Raw genomic sequence first — 20,618 nt, 5'->3', positions numbered from 1 at the left:
GTCTATAGAAAGGCTGTGGACGTATAAACACTTCCAGCTGAGAAGGTCAACAGTGTATTTTAGTCTCGCCGCATACACATGTACAACCACACACACACACACACACACACACACACACACAGTCACGCCTTGGTCATTGTATTTTGTGTTTTGTTATATGTTTGGGTAGGCCAGGGTGTGACATGGGTTTATATGTTGTTGTCGTATTGGGGTTTGTATTATTTGGGATCGCGGCTGATTAGGGGTGTGGTATAGGATTGGCTGCCTGAGGCGATTCCCAATCAGTCAGGTGATTCTTGTTGTCTTGGATTGGGAACCGTATTTAGGCAGCCTTAGTTTCGCTTTGTATTCGTGGGTGATTGTCCCTGTCTCTGTGTATTCACCAGATAGGCTGTATAGTGTCACGTTCCGTTTGTTGTTTTGTATTGTATAGTTATTTCATGTATCACGTTTTTCTTCATTAAAGTCATGAGTAACCAACACGCTGCATTTCGGTCCGATTCTCTTTCCACAAACGAAGAACGCCGTCACACACACACACACACACACACACACACACACACACACACACACACACACACACACACACACACACACAACACACACACAGACACAGACACAGACAGACAGACAGACAGACAGACAGACAGACAGACAGACAGACAGACAGACAGACAGACAGACAGACAGACAGCAGAAACAAGTCTCTGGGAATTTGTTTGACATAAACATTCTCCTGACATCATAATGGCTGACAACGGCAGACAGACAGGGAGATTTAACTGTAGGCTTCAACCATAGTTGCCAGTCCCCAGCAGGACTGTTTCTGTGATTGTCATCTTTGGCATGGCTTTGACAAAGAAGTTGGCTGAACAAGAAACAGATCTGGCTACCAGGCTGGGGCCCTATATGAGTACTTAAAAATCTATCCATCCTTTAAGTAATCCCTGATGTCTACCAGCAAGTTTTCTACACTACCATACATGAAGGAAGGCAGGAAGGATGGATGCACTGGCATGTATTCAGGATGAAAGACACCTAGAATGTGTGTTTGGGGTTGACAGGGAGGGAATGGAAACATGATAAAAGAACTGCGTCACAAAGCCCCAGCAGGCTTTGCATCTCCGTGTTCACTGACCATAAAGAAAAGCACGCTTTCGGTGACGTTCCTCATCCTCACAATATAAAAAACAATGTCCCTTCTCACTGTTCAAAGACGTCCACACACATACACATCAGGATTCTCTTTGTGAGTTTATTTTCTCTTTCTCTGCTGTTTTTCTTTTATTTGGGGAGAAGGGGGGGAGAAGGGGAGGAGGGGGAGAAGGGGAGAAGAAAGAGAATGGAGTAGAGGAGAAAGTGATGGAAGAGGGTGTTCGCTCGTGCAGGGGAAAGAGAGAGGGAGGAAAAGAGAAAGATATAGGTTTTACGGCCGAGGAGGAAGGGAGGGGAGACCACGTGGAAGAACCATCCTGTCACAACCTTCCCATTAGCATGCATAGGTATGGGCTTTAATATACTGGTCTTGCCAGTTTACATTGATCATCTCAAATTAAAGCATTCAATCAACCCAATTGTATACAAGTGTATTTACCTCAGGGTTCTGTGCCACACAGTTCCAACTGACTACATCATTTTTTAAATGTCTGTTTGCCTCAAATCCACCTTTGGTCAATTTGTCAGATTTTTTAAGCAATGTTTTCTGGCAGTGATTCTTCCAACTATAAAACAGACAACTACATGGACAGACAGACTCAGACAGACAGAGACACAAATATACAGAACAGGTACAAAGAGAGAAAGCAAGGGTAGAAAGACAAGAAGACTGCCTGCAGACAAGTTACGTATTGAAAGATGGCAGTAGAATCATACATAATAAGAAATCAACTGGAAATCAATCAGTCAATCAATCAACAAAGACAATCAATAAACAGGAACATCAAGGAAATACATTTGGCTTCTTGTTATTAGTTTATTCAATTATTAAGTTCTTAATTATCCAAAAATCAATAAAATATCTTTGTTGAAGTAGTATCATTCTCTGGGTCCATGTTGGTGCTTTCAATGAAGCAGAACAATCTCTCGGGGTCAAAGGTCTATCACTACAGAACGTCCCAAGGACAACACACAGAACAATACTGCTTCAAAAAGACTTACCTACAATAAATAATAAACTATGTACAGGCTGTCATGTTATTCCTCCCCCCAAATAATCATTAAATAAATAAATGAATAAGAGTGGTTGGGTAAAGACATCCTGTAGGTTGTAGCTCTCAGAGCAAGTCTGAGACAGACAGGTGAGGGCTAATGCATAACACAAACTGAAGAACACCACAAGGTTGCAGCTCACCAGAACCATCTGTTAGAAGTAGGGGCGCTGAGTCTATCCTGGTCAGGTCACGTGGTCAGGATAGACTCCTAGCCTTGGTTAGTTCTAACACCAATATGCATCCTGTCTTGCAGACACGTCATACGTGTCATGACAGCTGATGGACACTTATGACTAGTAGCCTAAAGGAAGTTGTGTGGTTGAGGTTGCGTTGTCATTGCCTGGGTGATCATGGCAGCTGTGACATGAATCTTCATGACTGGTTATGACTATATAAATGACATCATTGTGTGTTTCATGATGGACAGCTCCAGGGAAGAGGTGAGTAACCATAACCCTAACCCTTGTCTTGGAGGGATGCAGTCAGTGTGTGCAGGGTTTTGTTCCAGCCCAGCTTTAACACAACTGATTACAATTAATTGTGGCCACAATGAAGCCCTCCAGAAGTTTCCACCACTGGCCTAGGGTATTATTATCACTGTCTGTTTGTCTGATCAGAGAGAGCCCCAACCAACAGGAAACTGCTCTACATCAACCACACATATTCTGTCTTATACTGGAGGGGTGTCAATCATTCAGTAGAAAAATAAACATTGTCCCAACATTGCATAAATAATCAATCAATAAGTTCATGAATTCAAGTCAATAAACCTTTTTTCTATCTTAAAAGTTTTTTTTCACACAATCATCAGAGTGAAAGGAGGTTGTTCTCCGTCACATAATAATAATATGAATAATAATAATAATAATATTCATAATGATATGAATAAGAATACTAATAATAATAATAACTGCTATTGATGTTGTTTTTATTAGTGACACATGCACAGATATTCCAGACCAGTATCTCCAAAATTCCACTATTCTATCATGTCTCTGAACTTCACTACCATTCCTCCATTGGGATACACACTTTCCTCTTCAGGAAATACACACGCTAACTCAAACGTCACACTCGACAGGCAGAGTTCTGCTCCATCGCTGTAGTCACCATGAGCAGGAAGATACCGGTTCTGTTCGGTTCTAGTGTTTGGTTCTACTATTCAGTTCTATTCCCTGATTGACTTCAATGTTCTCCTTAAACCTAGTCAAAGTAGGTCCTTTGCATTATTCTATAACAGTATTCCGATATCCAATATTTCCACTATCCTTTTCCTTTTACTTGTGTGGTGATAGAAACAAATCTAAACGCAATACGCTTAATTTGGGAGCTCAGGAAGATTCCCAAAGGAAAGAGCTGGGACTGAGACGTGTAGAAAACTAAAGAAACTGTTGCAGTGGGGACTGTGAGAGATGGTTGATATCCTCTCTCATTAGTATTTACATCTATATGACAGTAGTGGCCACAAACCGTTTAAGAGACCTGTGTTTGGCTCCTCACTAATTAGTTACAATTTTGAAGATGTGTTTTTTCCCTTCTAAGAATCAGCACCCAATTCAAACAGCTCTAACCTACACCTTTCAGAGAAACATTTTCTCCTCATCTTTTCTCCACAAAGAAAAGCTTGGTATTGTCCCCAAGAGCTGACATCAAAACAACAATCACATCAAGCACATCTCAATCTAAATCCTCTTTCTGTTGGTACCAAAACTCTCCAGAGCACTCCCTCTTCCTCCAGCCATCTCTAGTTTGGAACCTGGAACAACAGCTCAGAATCCATCTCGTCTAGTGGTTCTGTTTTGGTTCTTGGTGATGCTAAGAGCTCTTTCTGAACAGTAATCAAGGACATTGACGTGTGACAGAGTCCAAAGGCAGCCTCTGATCTGTTGGATGGCATCAGTGCAAAGGGATTCACTACTACAGCTCTGTCTCTTCACCATTCACTCCATGACAAGGACCTGTCAGTCATGATGCACAGTCAAGCAGACTACAAGGAGCTCCATGCCCTGAGTCTTCTCTGGCCCAGCACCAGCCGTGTCCTAGGTTCAGTGCAAAGTCTATACAGTTCACTATAGGACAGGTACTCCATAGTATTCTGAAGAAACATACGGAAAGACAGAGTAGGAAGCACACTATCTTACTGTATAGTACATTCCTTTAACTGTGCAGTGCTGTGTGTGTGGCCGACAGGCCTGCAGCCTTTATGTGCCTTGGACATCTGGAGACACAGCAACATAGTAACATTGTTTTCTTTCTAACTGTGTTAGGAGGGTTCAAGTAGATTTCACTGCAGTCGTTAGGTTGCAGAGAGCCAATTTGGATTTAAATCATTTTTGGGGATAATTGAATAGGTGTAATTTTTAGGGGGTTATGATGAACACAATCTACTAAAGTTGCTCTGTATTCGTGCAGTTAGTTCTATAAGTGTTGTGGATGCTAGATGTGAATGACATAAGAGGAGAGGGTATAACGTGTGAGTGTTTCTGTTCTTCAAGTTATGGGGTTGATATTATTCTATATGATGTGTTGAGTGTAAGCTGTAAACAGAGTAGTTCTCCAATGGAGAGATAGTGTTGTAAAAACAGTGATTTTGATATATATTATTTTATCATTCACTTATACATAGATTTTTGTGTTGTCATGATTGTTTTCTTTGTTAGAAAATCATTGTTTTCATGATAACGTTTTATTACTATAGATTTAATGATCATTATCATATTTGACGCTGGACTGGATAAAGTCGTTTGTTTAAAAAGCATGCATGTTACAATTCCCTCCTCCTCCATTTCCTCTTCCTGATACAAATGTCTCAATCTCAGCTGCTCCTCTTCTTTTTATCATCCCCTCATACCTCCTTTTTCTCGCTCAGTCTTTTTTCCCTCCCTCTATTCATCCCTCCCTCCTCCTTCTCTCTGGGAATGTAAGGCTTCCAAAAAAAAGTTGTCCGTTGGACCAGCTGTTGTCACTGCGTGACTCTGTTTCCAAATCTTCCTCCTCTGCTCTTCAGTGGTCACAAGAGTTTATATCCCATCAAAAATGTGTTTGATACCTGAAAAGGAACAGATTTATTGATAAATATTTAATTATTAGGCTCAGTCATTCCTGACGCCGAGGGTCAGTCTGTCACGTTTCTCAGGACGATCTGTCAATCAGTTGGTTGCCATGGCAGCAACAGTGGACCCCTGCTTCTCCTCCTTCTCCTCCAGCATCTGGATGGCTCCACAGCTGACATCAGAGGCCTTCCGCTCTGTGATTTGCTGTGCTGGTGGTTGCCCCGGACTACTGCGCCCCGGACTACGTTGCCCAGGACTACTGCCCCCGGAGGTGATGGCTTCATCTCTCTGTGTTAGAGTGGCAGACTCCGGCTCCATGCAGAGTGTCACCTCCTCGTCCTGTTCAGGGGACAGAGAAGGGGCTTGGTCAGATAGAAATGTTTAGAATATAACAGATACCACATGATTCTCTGACCGCGGAGAGGAGAAAGCAAGGGTTTATTCATGAGTTCAGATGGAAATGTCTCCCCTGTTGTACAGTACCAGTCAAAAGTTGACATACCTACTCATTCAAGGGTTTTTCTTACTTTTCACTATTTTCTACATTGTAGAATAATAGTGAAGACATTAAAACTACGAAATAACATATGGAATCATGTAGTATGACAGCTTTGCATACTCTTGGCATTCTCTCAACCAGCTTCACCTGGAATGCTTTTCGAACTGACTTGAAGGAGCTGCTACGTATGCTGAGTACTTGTTGGCTGCTTTTCCTTCACTCTGCTGTCCAACTCATCCTAAACCATCTCAACTGGGTTGAGGTCTGGTGATTGTGGAGGTCAGGTCATCTGATAAAGTACTCCATCCCTCTCCTTGGTTAAATAGCATTTACACAACCTGTAGGTGTGTTGGGTCATTGTCCTGTTGAAAAACAAATGATAATCCCACTAACGCAAACCAGATGGGGTGGTGTATCGCTGCAGAATGCTGTGGTAGCCATGCTGGTTAAGTGTGCCTTGAATTACAAGTAAATCACTGACAGTGTCACCAGCAAAGCACACCATCACACCCTCCTCCTCCATGCTTCATGGTGGGAACCACACATGCAGAGATCATCCGTTCAACGACTCTGATTCTCACAAAGACACAGCGGTTGGAACCAAAAATCTCAAATTTGGACTCATCAGACCAAAGGACAGATTTCCACCGGTCTAATTTCCATTGCTCATGTTTCTTGGCCCAAGTAAGTCTCTTCTTATTATTGCTGTCCTTTACTAGTGTTTCTACTGAAGGCCTGATTCATGCAGTCTACTCTGATCAGTTGTTGGTGAGATGTGTCTGTTACTTGAACTCTGTGAAGCATTTATTTGGGCTGCAATTTCTGATGCTGGTAACTCTAATGACCTTATCCTCTGCAGCAGAGGTAACGCTGGGTCTTCCTTTCCTGTGGCGGTCCTCATGAGAGCCAGATTCATCATAGCACTTGTTGGTTTTTGCGACTGCAATTGAAGAAACTTTCAAAGATCTTGAAATTTTACGGATTGACTGACCTTCATATCTTAAAGGAAATATGGACGGTTGTTTCTTTTTGCTTATTTGAGCTGTTCTTGCCATAATATTTTTTTTAATTTTTTTATTTGACCTTTATTTAACTAGGCAAGTCAGTTAAGAACAAATTCTTATTTTCAATGACGGCCTAGGAACAATGGGTTAACTGCCTGTTCAGGGGCAGAACGACAGATTAGTACCTTGTCAGCTCAGGGGTTTGAACTTGCAAACTTCCAGTTACTAGTCCAACGCTCTAACCACTAAGCTACCCTGCCGCCTCGGCAGGACTTGGTCATTTACCAAATAGGGCTATCTTCTGTATACCCACCCTACCTTGTCACAACACAACTGGCTCAAACGCATTAAGAAGGAAAGAATTCCCACAAATTAACTTTCAACAAGGCACACCTGTTAATTGAAATGCATTCCAGGTGACTTCCTCATGAAGCTGATTGAGAGAATGACAAGAGTGTGCAAAGCTGTCATCAAGGCAAAGGGTGGCTACGTTGAAGAATCTGAAATATAAAATATATTTTGATTTGTTCAACACTTTTTGGTAACTACATGATTCCATATGTGTTATTTCATAATTTTGATGCTCTCACTATTATTCTACAATGTAGAAAATAGTTTTTTTTTTATAAAGCATCAAGGATGTACCTATCTGCACTGATATGACCTCAGCGCCCATTTAAAAAAAAGAATCTCTGGATTAAATGCATAGAAATATAATGAATAGAATGTATCAATCATTGTTTTGAATGAGGACTCCCGTTCTATTCATTTTATTTCTATGCATTTAATCCTATCCGATAGACGAAATCCAGATAGATAACTTTTGAAAAACTGGGCCATGATGACCCTGTGACCTGATATGACCTCACCTTCAGTTCATCTTCCTCCTCCTGCTGCTCCAGCAGATGGGAATGGTCTGTCCCCGCCCCCTCATCCCCAGACGGAACATTCAAAGCCGCCTCCACCACCGCTGCCACGCCTATGTTGTACCCTCCGATATCCGCTTGATAGGACTCTGTCTGACCCGCCCCCCACAGGTCCACCAATGGGGCGTGGGTAGCAGGGGCCAGGCTGTGGATGGTGCTGTTGGGCGTGGCTTGCAACGAGTGGTTGGCGCTGTGCAGCCTTTGCTCCAGAGACTGTTGAGAGAAGGACGAGACAATGAGGAGACTTAGGTAGGTAGAGGTTCCCCTTCACCACTGATACAGGATCAGATATTTGTTTATCCCCCTAATGGTAAAGAATCTGGAAATATGATCCTAAATCTGTGGATAAGGGATGTTTCTTCCTTTAAGCGTAATGTTGGATTGAAAGGGACAGGGTAATTTTGTTGTCTAAGAATGTATTGATCAGTATTCTTGTCTCGTTCAAAATACCCCAGAGAAAAAAGAGAAAAACCCACGTCAGCCACCAGACTACGCCATGAATGAATATGGTCTATCCATGGAAATAGATTGTTATTACTTCCCTCTCATATTAGACTGTTGATTTTCCCTCACCTGTTGTTGCTGATACAGGAGCTGCTGTTGCTGGTAGTGCTGTATCTGTTGTAGCTGCTGCAGCTGCTGGAGCTGACTCTGCTGCTGTAGGTTGAACTGCTGCTGCTGCTGCTGCTGCAACGCGTTCCCATCATACCCATCACAGGAAGTCCCGCCCTGCTGCATCACATAGGAGCCAGCAGCGGGAGAGGCCACTCCGGAGGGCTCGTTGCTGATTGGCTCCCAGGCGTCAGAGGAGGAGAGGCAGTAGAGGCCCTGGGCGACATAGGTGTTGGGCCACATGTCCGCAGAGGAGTGGTGCAATATCTGGTCTGAGAGGATGAAAGGAATGAGAAAATAGAAGCGGGATAAGTGGTAGATTGTCCTTGACGGATGCACTACATTGGACCTCATGGACATCAAACGGCAAATAAATCTACAATGCTGACATCAGCCTTTTCCCGAAAGAGGAAACCTGAAGAGGAATCGTGTGATATCCCTGGGGGACACCCCAACCCTCTCATACCCAAATATATCCTTGAGAAAATGACTTTACTTGAACAATCCCCAGACAGACACCAAGTGTAGCTACACCGAGTAGTCCAATACATCAGCATTATGACTCTGTATAGCCATTGGGGAGTCTGTCTGCGCTGCATTAAAATGACATATAATTCAGCCAATAGCACGGCAGATATGAATAAGGGAAAGTCATGGTAGTTTTTGCCATCTCATATTCCAATCTGGTTTTGTTACGGATGAACAAGGCGACTAATATCCCCCACTGACTGATAACAACATTAAAACTTTTGAAGTATGGTAGCCATTTTGTGCGAAGGAGGAAAATAAATGGAAGAATATATGTGTTGCCAATGCTGTTATGTACAAAAAGGCTGCCAAACACAAAAGGATGAGGTAAATCACACTTATTCACAGAAATGTCTTTAGGACATTGGCCAAACAAGTTTCTGATAGAGGAATGGTGTATATAAACTCAGCAAAAAAAGAAACATAAATTTTTCAGGACCCTGTCTTTCAAAGATAATTAGTAAAAATCCAAATAACTTCACAGATCTTCATTGTAAAGGGTTTAAACACTGTTTCCCATGCTTGTTTAATGAACCATGAACAATTAATGAACATGCACCTGTGGAACGGTCGTTAAGACACTAACAGCTTACATACGGTATGCAGGGTCACAGTTATCGTCACAGTTAATGACCAACTTAGGACAGTAAAGAGGCCTTTCTACTGACTCTGAAAAACACCAAAAGAAAGATGCCCAGGGTCCGTGCTCATCTGCGTGAACGTGCCTTAGACATGCTGCAAAGAGGCTTAAGGACTGCAGATGTGGCCAGGAAATAAATTGCAATGTCCGTACTGTGAGATGCCTAAGACAGCACTACAGGGAAACAGGATGGACAGCTAATCATCCTCGCAGTGGCAGACCACGTGTAACAACACCTGGACAGGATCGGTACATCCAAACATCACACCTGAGAGACAGTTACAGGATGGAAACAACAACTGCCAGAGTTACACCAGGAATGCACAATCCCTCCATCAGTGCTCAGACTGTCTGCAATAGGCTGAGTGAGGCTGGACTGAGGGCTTGTAGGCATCACTGGCCACAACGTCACCTATGGGTCAAACCCACCGTCGCTGGACCAGACAAAAAGTGCTCTTCACTGACGAGTCGAGGTTTTGTCTCACCAGGGGTGATGTCGGATTCACACTTATTGTTGAAGGAATGAGTATTACACCGAGGCCTGTACTCTGGAGCTGGACCGATTTGGAGGTGGAGGGTCCGTCATGGTCTGGGGCGGTGTGTCACAGCATCATCAGACTGAGCTTGTTGTCATTGCAGGCAATCTAAACTGTGCATTACAGACATCCTCCTCCCTCATGTGGTACCCTTCCTGCAGGCTCATCCTGACATGACCCTCCAGCATGACAATGCCACCAGCCATACTGCTCGTTCTGTGAGTGATTTCCTGCAAGACAAGAATGTCAGTGTTCTGCCATGACCAGCGAAGAGCCCGGATCTGGCCTGGTTTAGATCTTATATGTCAGAAAGATATCAGTTTGTCTCTGTGTATGGTTTGTCCTCTGACAAATCAACTGTAAATTTCGGTGTTCCTCAAGGTTTTAGGACCACTTTTGTTTTCACTATATATTTTACCTCTTGGGGATGTCATTCGAAAACATAGTGTTAACTTTCACTGCTATGCGGATGACACACAGCTGTACATTTCAATGAAACATAGTGAAGCCCCAAAATTGCCCTCGCTAGAAGCCTGTGTTTCAGACATAAGGAAGTGGATAGCTGCAAACGTTCTACTTTTAAACTCGGACAAAACAAAGATGCTTGTTCTAGGTCCCAAGAAACAAGAGAGATCTTCTGTTGAATCTGACAATTAATCTTAATGGTTGTACAGTCGTCTCAAATAAAACTGTGAAGGACCTCGGCGTTACTCTGGACCCTGATCTCTCTTTTGAAGAACATATCAAGACCATTTTGAGGACAGCTTTTTTCCATCTACGTAACATTGCAAAAATCAGAAACTTTCTGTCCAAAAATGATGCAGAAAAATTAATCCATGCTTTTTTTACTTCTACGTTAGACTACTGCAATGCTCTATTTTCCGGCTACCCGGATAAAGCACTAAATAAACTTCAGTTAGTGCTAAATACGGCTGCTAGAATCCTGACTAGAACCAAAAAAATTGATCATATTACTCCAGTGCTAGCCTCTCTACACTGGCTTCCTGTCAAAGCAAGGGCTGATTTCAAGGTTTTACTGCTAACCTACAAAGCATTACATGGGCTTGCTCCTACCTATCTCTCTGATTTGGTCCTGCCGTACATACCTACACGTACGCTACGGTCACAAGACGCAGGCCTCCTAATTGTCCCTAGAATTTCTAAGCAAACAGCTGGAGGCAGGGCTTTCTCCTATAGAGCTCAATTTTTATGGAACGGTCTGCCTACCCATGTCAGAGACGCAAACTCGGTCTCAACCTTTAAGTCTTTACTGAAGACTCATCTCTTCAGTGGGTCATATGATTGAGTGTAGTCTGGCCCAGGAGTGGGAAGGTGAACGGAAGGCTCTGGAGCAACGAACCGCCCTTGCTGTCTCTGCCTGGCCGGTTCCCCTCTTTCCACTGGGATTCTCTGCCTCTAACCCTATTACAGGGGCTGAGTCACTGGCTTACTGGGGCTCTCTCATGCCGTCCCTGGAGGGGGTGCGTCACCTGAGTGGGTTGATTCACTGTTGTGGTCATCCTGTCTGGGTTGGCGCCCCCCCTCCCTTGGGTTGTGCCGTGGCGGAGATCTTTGTGGGCTATACTCAGCCTTGTCTCAGGATGGTAAGTTGGTGGTTGAAGATATCCCTCTAGTGGTGTGGGGGCTGTGCTTTGGCAAAGTGGGTGGGGTTATATCCTTCCTGTTTGGCCCTGTCCGGGAGTGTCCTCGGATGGGGCCACAGTGTCTCCTGACCCCTCCTGTCTCAGCCTCCAGTATTTATGCTGCAGTAGTTTATGTGTCGGGGGGCTGGGGTCAGTTTGTTATATCTGGAGTACTTCACCTGTCGTATTCGGTGTCCCGTGTGAATCTAAGTGTGCATTCTCTAATTCTCTCTTTCTTTCTCTCTCTCGGAGGACCTGAGCCCTAGGACCATGCCCCAGGACTACCTGACATGATGACTCCTTGCTGTCCCCAGTCCACCTGGCCATGCTGCTGTTCCAGTTTCAACTGACCTGAGCCCTAGGACCATGCCCCAGGACTACCTGACATGATGACTCCTTGCTGTCCCCAGTCCACCTGGCCATGCTGCTGCTCCAGTTTCAACTGTTCTGCCTGCGGCTATGGAATCCTGACCTGTTCACCGGACGTGCTACCTGTCCCAGACCTATTATTTTGACCATGCTGGTCATTTATGAACATTTGAACATCTTGGCCATGTTCTGTTATAATCTCCACTCCATCTCCATTGCTTGCTGTTTGGGGTTTTAGGCTGGGTTTCTGTACAGCACTTTGAGATATCAGCTGATGTACGAAGGGCTATATAAATACATTTGATTTGATTTGATTGATCTCAATCCCCTTGAGCACGTCTGGGACCTGTTGGATTGGAGGGTGAGGGCTAAGGCCATTCCCCCCCAGAAATGTCTGGGAACTTGCAGATGCCTTGGTGGAAGAGTGGGGTAACATCTCACAACAAGAACTGACAAATCTGATGCAGTCCATGAGGAGGAGATGCACTGCCATACTTAATGCAGCTGGTGGCCACCCCAGATACTCACTGTTACTTTTTGATTTTGACCCCCCTTTGTTCAGGGACACATTATTCCATTTCTGTTAGTCACATGCCTGTGAAACATGTTCAGTTTATGTCTCGGTTGTTGAATTTGTTCATACAAATACACACGTTAAGTTTGCTGAAAATAAACGCAGTTGACAGTGAGAGGACGTTTCTTTTTTTGCTGAGTTTACATAATCTGACAAAAGAGCCTCATGGTGTGCTGAGTTGATATGGCGGTGCTAAGAGTTAGCAAGCATCATGCCGGCAACCTCACATGACATCACTTTAATGATGACTCAAAACTGTCAAAAAACATCCAGAGACAGCCTTTTAATAAGAACATTCTATGGTTATTTTACTTCAGGTAATATAATTACATTAAATAACTGGCCTGAAGTTGTAATTCAACCAATGATCATCACACAGCCTCAAGGCCATTTGTTATCTCTCAATAACAAACCACAGGGAGAAAACCACATTATGATTTCAACATGTCTCCATGTCTGAACGCCTCTTTGCATGAGAAGGAGAAATACAGGAGCACTGTAACGGACAGCACAGCGATGTGGAATAATAATGACCAAGTGGACTATTTATACAGTTGAAATCCCTGGTCTTGCATTCCCCGGGCTGTGTTTGCGAATCTGAAATTAGCACAGAGTTAAACCTCCAGGCTGAGACGGAATAAGATGCCTTCATACTGAGCAAAATGGCGCATAATGTAGCCCACACACTACACTCCAGCTTTGCCTGATCTCAAGCCTGTGCATAAACGTGTTTGTCTGCACATTTTAGACAAGGTTCCGCAGTGCAGGTTCCTATCTAGCTCCTTAAACTATCCCTTAAACTTGGTTGCCCTAGTTGATTGGTGCTACTGAAGTTTGTCAAGCATATTTACAGTCCCTTACCTCGGCTGATACATGCTGGTTTAGAGGCCATATTTATAGTCCTTTACCTCAACTGACATGGTTGTTTAGAGGTCATATTTGTAGTCCCTTACCTCGACTGACATGCTGGTTTAGAGGCCATATTTATAGTCCTTTACCTCAACTGACATATGGTTGTTTAGAGGCCATATTTATAGTCCTTTACCTCAACTGACATATGGTTGTTTAGAGGCCATATTTATAGTCCTTTACCTCAACTGACATATGGTTGTTTAGAGGCCATATTTATAGTCCTTTACCTCAACTGACATATGGTTGTTTAGAGGTCATATTTGTAGTCCCTTATCTCGGCTGATACATGCTGGTTTAGAGGCCATATTTGTAGTCCCTTATCTCGGCTGATACATGCTGGTTTAGAGGCCATATTTGTAGTCCCTTATCTCGGCTGATACATGCTGGTTTAGAGGCCATATTTGTAGTCCCTTATCTCGGCTGATACATGCTGGTTTAGAGGCCATATTTGTAGTCCCTTACCTCGGCTGGTGATGCTCTCCTGGTTAACCTCGCTGAGGTGGGCCACACTGCCCTGGTTGGACCCTGACCTCAGGCTCTCTCCATCCATGGAGGTCCAGGCCATGAGCGTTGCCTGGGAGATGGCAAACTGCTGCAGGATACCTGGAGTGCAGAGGGTAAGTCAGGGTCATTGTAACGGCCCAGTTGGCTGCTGCCTTCCCTCAGCGCCTTTTATGATTTAATATCTATGGCTAATTTAAATAAAGATGTAATATGTAGTCTATTTAATATCTATGGTTATGCTTTGCCTAGGCCAATATTGCTATATTTGGCTGGTGTTATGCCATGCTGATTAGTTGACCTATAACCAGTCTGCTTATGATCTGGGGTTCAACACATGAGAACCCTTTTCCCAAAGGCTTAATTTTGTGAGGGTTTCCTCTGAACACCACCCTGGGGGTATAAATCAGCATCAACCACTCCTATTGCTTCTGTCTCCTCTCACAGTGACAAATTCCCCTCCCCCTCTGACCTGCGGCAAAGCGAGCCTCTTTCTCCCCGTCACTGAGGTCGCTGTAGGCGTCGCTCTCCAACCGTCTCTCCATCTCCTGCTCTGCTGTGGACTTGCGTGGGACGGAGACACCCCCCGGGCCCACCACAGACATGTCCCAGTTCTGCCACTCGATCATGTGTGCCATCCGGCCTTGGGCCATGGATGTAGGCTTGGTCACCTTGTCCTTCATGGAGCGATTCACACCTGGGGAGGGAGGGGGAGAAGTGAAGAGGGATGTAGGGATTGATGCGGGTATTGGGGAGGGTTAGAAGGGTGACAGTGGATTAAGGGAGGGTTGGAGGGATATTAAGGGGTTTAGAGAAGGGTGAATGTGGAGTTTGGGGGAGTTAGGAGACAGGCATCAGGTTGGAGAGAGGGGGAAGGAAACAGATGAGATATTATGTTATTATTCCACATTTATGTCTGTCTGATCCTGTCAGTATTTAGCTGGTGCTGATAAGGGCCTCTGGATGAGTGGTTAAATGAGCGGCTTAATGAACATGCTTTAGATTCATGGCTAAATGAATAGGGAGGAGATGCTTATAATGTAGATGAGATGACGCGTGGAACCGAGGAGGATGATGGGGGACAGGGAGGAGCAAATGGATACGTCTGCTCTGGGAGAGGTGCATCATGGGACAGAGGAGGTTAATTGGGGTGAGATGGCCAGAGGGGTGTCAGTAATGAGAGGTTGGCTTGTTGACACGATAGCTTTCACACCTCTGCTAAGCTGCCTGCGCTGGCTAAGCAGAAACCCCACTCCCCTGCCGTGTCTGTTAAGACATCCTCAGCTGATGCATACAGTGCACTGCGGAAGACACTCTACTTTAGAAATCATGTTCCGCCATGACGGTCTGTATTCTGTCTGCTGGTTACATTATGGCTTTGCTCAGTAATTAATGTGTCCAAGTCAATATATGATGAGTTAGCAGTTCACTACATTCCAATACACTTCACTGCACATTACAACTGCACCACACTGCGCAGTGCACAATGCACATTACACAGTTATACACACTGTAACACACAGACACAAACTCAGACTACACTCAGAGACAGTAGACACATCACACAGACACTAGAGTAGTTCAACGCTGCTTAACAACCACTTAACAGACAAACAACTACACCTCCCACTCACCTCTTGTTAACTCAACAAGCCACATAACAATGTATTGTGGGTAGTGTATTTTTTTATAGGGTTGTCGTTGGGTTTAAGTGTTATTCCACCAATGACTGGGGGGTCAGCCATTGACGAGTATTATCATTATGGTGAGAGGAAGTGAATCAGGGGAACCCACTCTGGGGCCATGTTGGCTCCAGCGCCTGTCCAGGCGGGAGCTGACATGGGGTCAGTTTACCAGTTACAGGACAGACACACACCTGACACACCTGTCAGTGAGGACTTAGCCAGAGCACCGATCCCATAGTTATTGGAGTTGTTCCTCTTCAGACGAGGCAGGATGGACGTGGTGTCTTCCATAGACAGCTAGAGGAGCGAGGGAAGAAGATGACAGAGAGATGGAGGAAGAGATGTGTGCCAGAGAAGCACACAGAGTTCAGAGGGTAGGTGAGAGGAGAAGTTAGGTAGATATTGGGTTAATACAGCGTCAAAAAGAAACAATGTCATCATTTGACAACAAAAAAAATTTCCCAAGGTCGTTGTTCGAACAACTTCCTGCTTGACAGTGCTGAAGTGCATTATGGGAAGTGTTGCGAGAGTTAACGATACGGTATAGAGAGAGTTAGATGGGAGGGGAGTGAGGGGACGAAGTAGTAGGTTACCTAAGGTGAGTTAAATCAAGTAAATCAAAACAAATAGAGAAACATAAGATAGAGAAATAAAGGTAGATGAAGGAATGATGTCACAACACTTACATTGATTCCTTCCCATGAAAAGTCTGAACATCCATGCTGAAGGAGAAAAATAGGAGGAGAGAGGATGGGGAAAGAAGGAGCGGGAGAGAGGAAGAGAGTGGGAACAAGAGAGAAGGAGAGAAAGACGTACACATGCATGGAAGAAATGGGAGGAGACAAAGAGGAGGACGAGAGTAGTGATAGTGACAGGGGTAGAGTAGTATAACCAACATGCAGAAATAGAAAGAAGGATAGAGAGGAAAGAGGAGAATGCCGAGAGACACATATAGGGTTTGAGGAGTAAGACAGACCAGAAAGAGAGAGAGAGACAATGACCAGAAAGACAGAGTGAGAGTGAGTCAAAGACCAGAAAGATAGAGGAGGAGAGACAATGACCAGAAAGACAGAGAGGAGAGACAAAGACCAGAAAGACAGAGGAGAGAGACAAGACCAGAAAGACAGAAGAGAGGAGACAAAGACCAGAAAAGACAGAGAGGAGAGAGGAGGGACAAAGACCAGAAAGACAGAGGAGGAGAGGAGACAAAGACCAGAAAGATGGAGGAGGAGAGAGACAAAGACCAGAAAGATGGAGGAGAGAGACAAGAGACCAGAAAGACAGAGGAGAGAGAGACAAAGACCAGAAAGACAGAGGAGGAGAGACAAAGACCAGAAAGACAGAGGAGGAGAAGAGACAAAGACCAGAAAGATAAGAGGAGAAGAGTCAAAGACCAGAAAGACAGAGGACAAAGACCAGAAAGATGGAGGAGGAGAGACAAAGACCAGAAAGACAGAGGAGGAGAAGAGACAAAGACCAGAAAGATAAGAGGAGGAGAAGAGACAAAGACCAGAAAGACAGAGGAGAAGGAGACAAAGACCAGAAAGATGAGGAGGAGGAAAAGAGAGAGAGAGGAGACAAAGACCAGAAAGACAGAGGAGGAGAGGAGACAAAGACCAGAAAGACAGAGGAGGAGAGGAGACAAAGACCAGAAAGACAGAGGAGGAGAGAAAGACAAAGACCAGAAAGACAGAGGAGACAAAGACCAAGAAAGACAGAGGAGACAAGACCAGAAAGATAAGAGGAGGAGAGAGACAAAGACCAGAAAGACAGAGGGAGGAGAGTCAAAGACCAGAAAGACAGAGGAGGAGAGGAGACAAAGACCAGAAAGACAGAGGAGGAGAGAGACAAAGACCAGAAAGACAGAGGAGGAGAGGAGACAAAGACCAGAAGACAGAGGAGGAGAAGACAAAGACCAGAAAGACAGAGGAGGAGAAGAGACAAAGACCAGAAAGACAGAGAGAAGAGGAGACAAGACCAGAAAAGACAGAGGAGGAGAGGAGACAAAGACCAGAAAGACAGAGGAGGAGAGACAAGACCAGAAAGACAGAGGAGGAGAGGAGACAAAGACCAGAAAGACAGAGGAGGAGAGAGACAAAAGACTGAGGAGGAGACAAAGGAAGACAGAGAGAGAGACAAGACCTAGAAAGACAGAGGAGGAGAGGAGACAAAGACCAGAAAGACAGAGGAGGAGAGGAGACAAAGACCAGAAACAGATAGAGGGAGGAGAGACAAAGACCAGAAAGACAGAGGAGGAGAAAGAGTCAAAGACCAGAAAGATGGAGGAGGAGTAGATTCAGGTCAGAAGCGTGAGAGAAGGGAGGGTTGAAAGGCTGATCAGTTCCATGGTACAGCTGGGATGAATATGTGTGACTGAATGATTCTCTCTCTCTCATTTCCTCCTCTGGTTACGTCTGCCACACAAGCACTGAGCCAAACACATCAGAAGCCAGTGGGGGGCTGATCCAGAAGTGTAACGTATGTGCAGAAGCGTGTAGGCTTATGTGTGAATGTGTGTGAATGTGTGTGTGTGTGAATGTGTGTGTGTGCAAGCGTGTAGCGTGTGTGCTGAATGTGCGTGTGTGGCAGATGCGTGCACATGTGTTTATGTGTGCGCGTGTGTGTGTGTGCAATCTATGTGTGTGTGGGGCGTGTGTGTGTGTGCGTGCTTGTGTTATAACTGATGTAAGCTGGCTGATGGTAGCGAATGTCAGTGTCCTCTCTGGTGAGATCTGTGTCTGCAGAGACAGACTGGTGAGATCTGTGTCTGCAGAGACAGACAGACAGACAGACAGACAGACAGACAGACAGACAGACAGACAGACAGACAGACAGAGACATACAGACAGACAGACAGACAGACAGACAGACAGACAGGGGCACTGAGGAGCAGGCTAACAGAAGGGGATGGTGACAGTCTAGATAAGCACCAGCGTCTGTCCACCACCTCTGAGTCCTGTATCAACTGAATTGTTCCTGACAATACAAGAGCAAGGGCCTTAGAACCAGCAGGGCCTTCTACGGTGCCATGTCCACCACAGAATGTGTTCAGTCTCCAGAAAACCTAGCTCTCATGTTCTCTCTCTTATTGTTACACTGTCTGTCTGTCTGTCTGTCTGTCTGTCTGTCTGTCTGTCTGTCTGTCTGTCTATCTGTCTGTCTGTCTGTCTGTCTGCTCTGTCTGTCTGTCTGTCTGTCTGTCTGTCTGTCTGTCTGTCTGTCTGTCTGTCTGTCTGTCTGTCTGTGTGTCTCTTTCTCTCCTCTCTCTTTTTTTGATTACATTTTGAAGGCAAGTTTGTCAAGAGAAACACATAGTCGATCCACAGTACAATCACATTCGGTTTTCAATTTAAATGGTCCTCTTTCTCCTGCCAAAGAAAATCATCAAGTGCTGAAGATCATTTAGTAACAGTATCTCAAAAGGAAGGAGGAGAGGACTTGAAAGGAGGGGAGTGGAGTGGAAAGGATCTGAGAGGAAGTAGTGAGGGATCGAGTGAGAGGAGGAGGAGGTGGTGAGTCTCCTGCTGTTCTACAGTGAGCCAGCACTGAGGCGTGACAGAGAAGCAGCTGGAGGCGTCATAGCAGCAGCGAGCCAGCCACAGAGGTTGGTTCTCCTTCCAGCTACAGCCGCCATTTTGAGTGTAGAGGAAGTTAGCAAACCAACAGCAACATGTGCACAGCATTAATACTCTACAAGCAGATGCGGGACGTTATGCATCATGGCTTCAGTAGTAGAGTTAAAGTTGATGTTGGTCACCATCTTGGATCAAGATCCCCATTTGTGGAAGTGAGAACCCACTGCTGGAGCCATTGGGTGTAACAGGGTGGCTGAGCTGTGTGAATTAAGAGTGATAGTTAAAGTCCTGAATGTCAAGGCTTACCTGTTCCCCATCCTTTACTGGCACTCCATCTGCCGCTAAAACAGAGAGGAGGGAGGGAGGGAGGGAGGGAGGGAGGGAGATAGAGAGAGAGAGAGAATAAAGAGAGAGAGAGAATAAATGAAGAGAAAGAAACAAGAAGAAGAAAGAAGATACGTTGTTTGAATTTGATTTGGCAATGTAAATACAAGTTCCGTCACACTGCCAATAGAGAGAGGAGAAGCATGGTCAGGATAAAGGTGTGACTTTGGCTGTAACACTAAACAGTCATAAAACAGTAGGCTAATCATTACTGTCTAACTGTGTTAGAGAGAAGAGCATCACTTCACTGACTGACCACAGGACACTGTTCCTCAACATACACCCCGCAAATAGAATGCATAAGTTTACATACACTTAGGTTGAGTCATTAAAACTTGTTTTCAACCACTCCACATTCTTGTTAACAAACTACCTAGTTTTGTAAAGGATTGGATTAGGACATCTACTTTGTGCATGACACAAGTCATTTTTCAAAAATTGTTTACAGACAGATTATTTCACTTCTAATTCACTGTATCACAATTCCCAGTGGGTCAGAAGGTTACAAACCTAAGTTGACTGTGCCTTTAAACAGCTTGGAAAATTCAGAAGTTATTTCATGGCATTAGAAGCTTCTGATGAGCTAATTGACATAATTTGAGTCAATTGGAAGTGTACCTGTGGATGTATTTCAAGGCCAACCTTCAAACTCGGAGTGCCTCTTGCTTGACATCATGGAAAAGTCTGGTTCTGTCCCGATGGGACTAGGTGGGTGCAGGAATCAGGCATGAGAGAGTAACTGAGTTGAAGTGCTTTACTATTGCACACCAAAATAATAAGCCCAACAAAATGAGGCACAGGACACTATACAAGACAACCCAAAAACCACAGAATGAAGCAAAGAAAGATAATACATACTACCTAACATGCTCACACATAACATTAAGATAATACACATACCTAACATGCTCCACACATAACATTAAGATATTACACCACTACCTAACATGCTCACACATAACATTAA

General features: G+C 44.5%; 1 protein-coding gene across 2 annotated transcripts; it reads right to left on the bottom strand.

Annotated features, from left to right (window-relative positions):
* Positions 1 to 2,896: 2,896 nt before the first annotated feature.
* LOC135559496 (uncharacterized) lies at positions 2,897 to 16,417 on the bottom strand. 2 transcript variants are annotated; one of them, XM_065014341.1, is made up of 7 exons: positions 16,379 to 16,417; positions 15,884 to 15,989; positions 14,480 to 14,704; positions 13,969 to 14,109; positions 8,266 to 8,576; positions 7,636 to 7,905; positions 2,897 to 5,602 (listed from the first exon to the last, which is right to left on the bottom strand). In XM_065014341.1, exons 2-7 carry the CDS (start codon positions 15,981 to 15,983, stop codon positions 5,360 to 5,362), a joined length of 1,290 nt encoding a protein of 429 aa, XP_064870413.1. In that variant the 5' UTR covers positions 15,984 to 15,989; positions 16,379 to 16,417; the 3' UTR covers positions 2,897 to 5,359. The 2 variants fall into 2 exon arrangements, with proteins under 2 accessions (XP_064870413.1, XP_064870414.1); XM_065014342.1 differs by having other exon boundaries at positions 15,893 to 15,989.
* Between the last annotated feature and the right edge of the window lie 4,201 nt (positions 16,418 to 20,618).

Source organism: Oncorhynchus nerka, unplaced genomic scaffold (assembly GCF_034236695.1).
Source record: "Oncorhynchus nerka isolate Pitt River unplaced genomic scaffold, Oner_Uvic_2.0 unplaced_scaffold_3661, whole genome shotgun sequence".
Taxonomy (NCBI): Eukaryota; Metazoa; Chordata; class Actinopteri; order Salmoniformes; family Salmonidae; genus Oncorhynchus; species Oncorhynchus nerka.
This window is presented reverse-complemented; position numbering and strand designations above follow the sequence as displayed.

Bases quoted from the DNA above. Each gene is read 5' to 3' on its own strand.
- LOC135559496 (XM_065014341.1), bottom strand. From the start codon at position 15,983: ATGGAAGACACCACGTCCATCCTGCCTCGTCTGAAGAGGAACAACTCC. The intron at 8,577-13,968 runs GTAAGGGACTAC...TCATCCTCTCAG, and splicing joins GGAGAGCATCACCAGCCGAG to ACCAGATATTGCACCACTCC. The intron at 5,603-7,635 runs GTGAGGTCATAT...TCCCCTGAACAG, and splicing joins AGGAGGAAGATGAACTGAAG to GACGAGGAGGTGACACTCTG.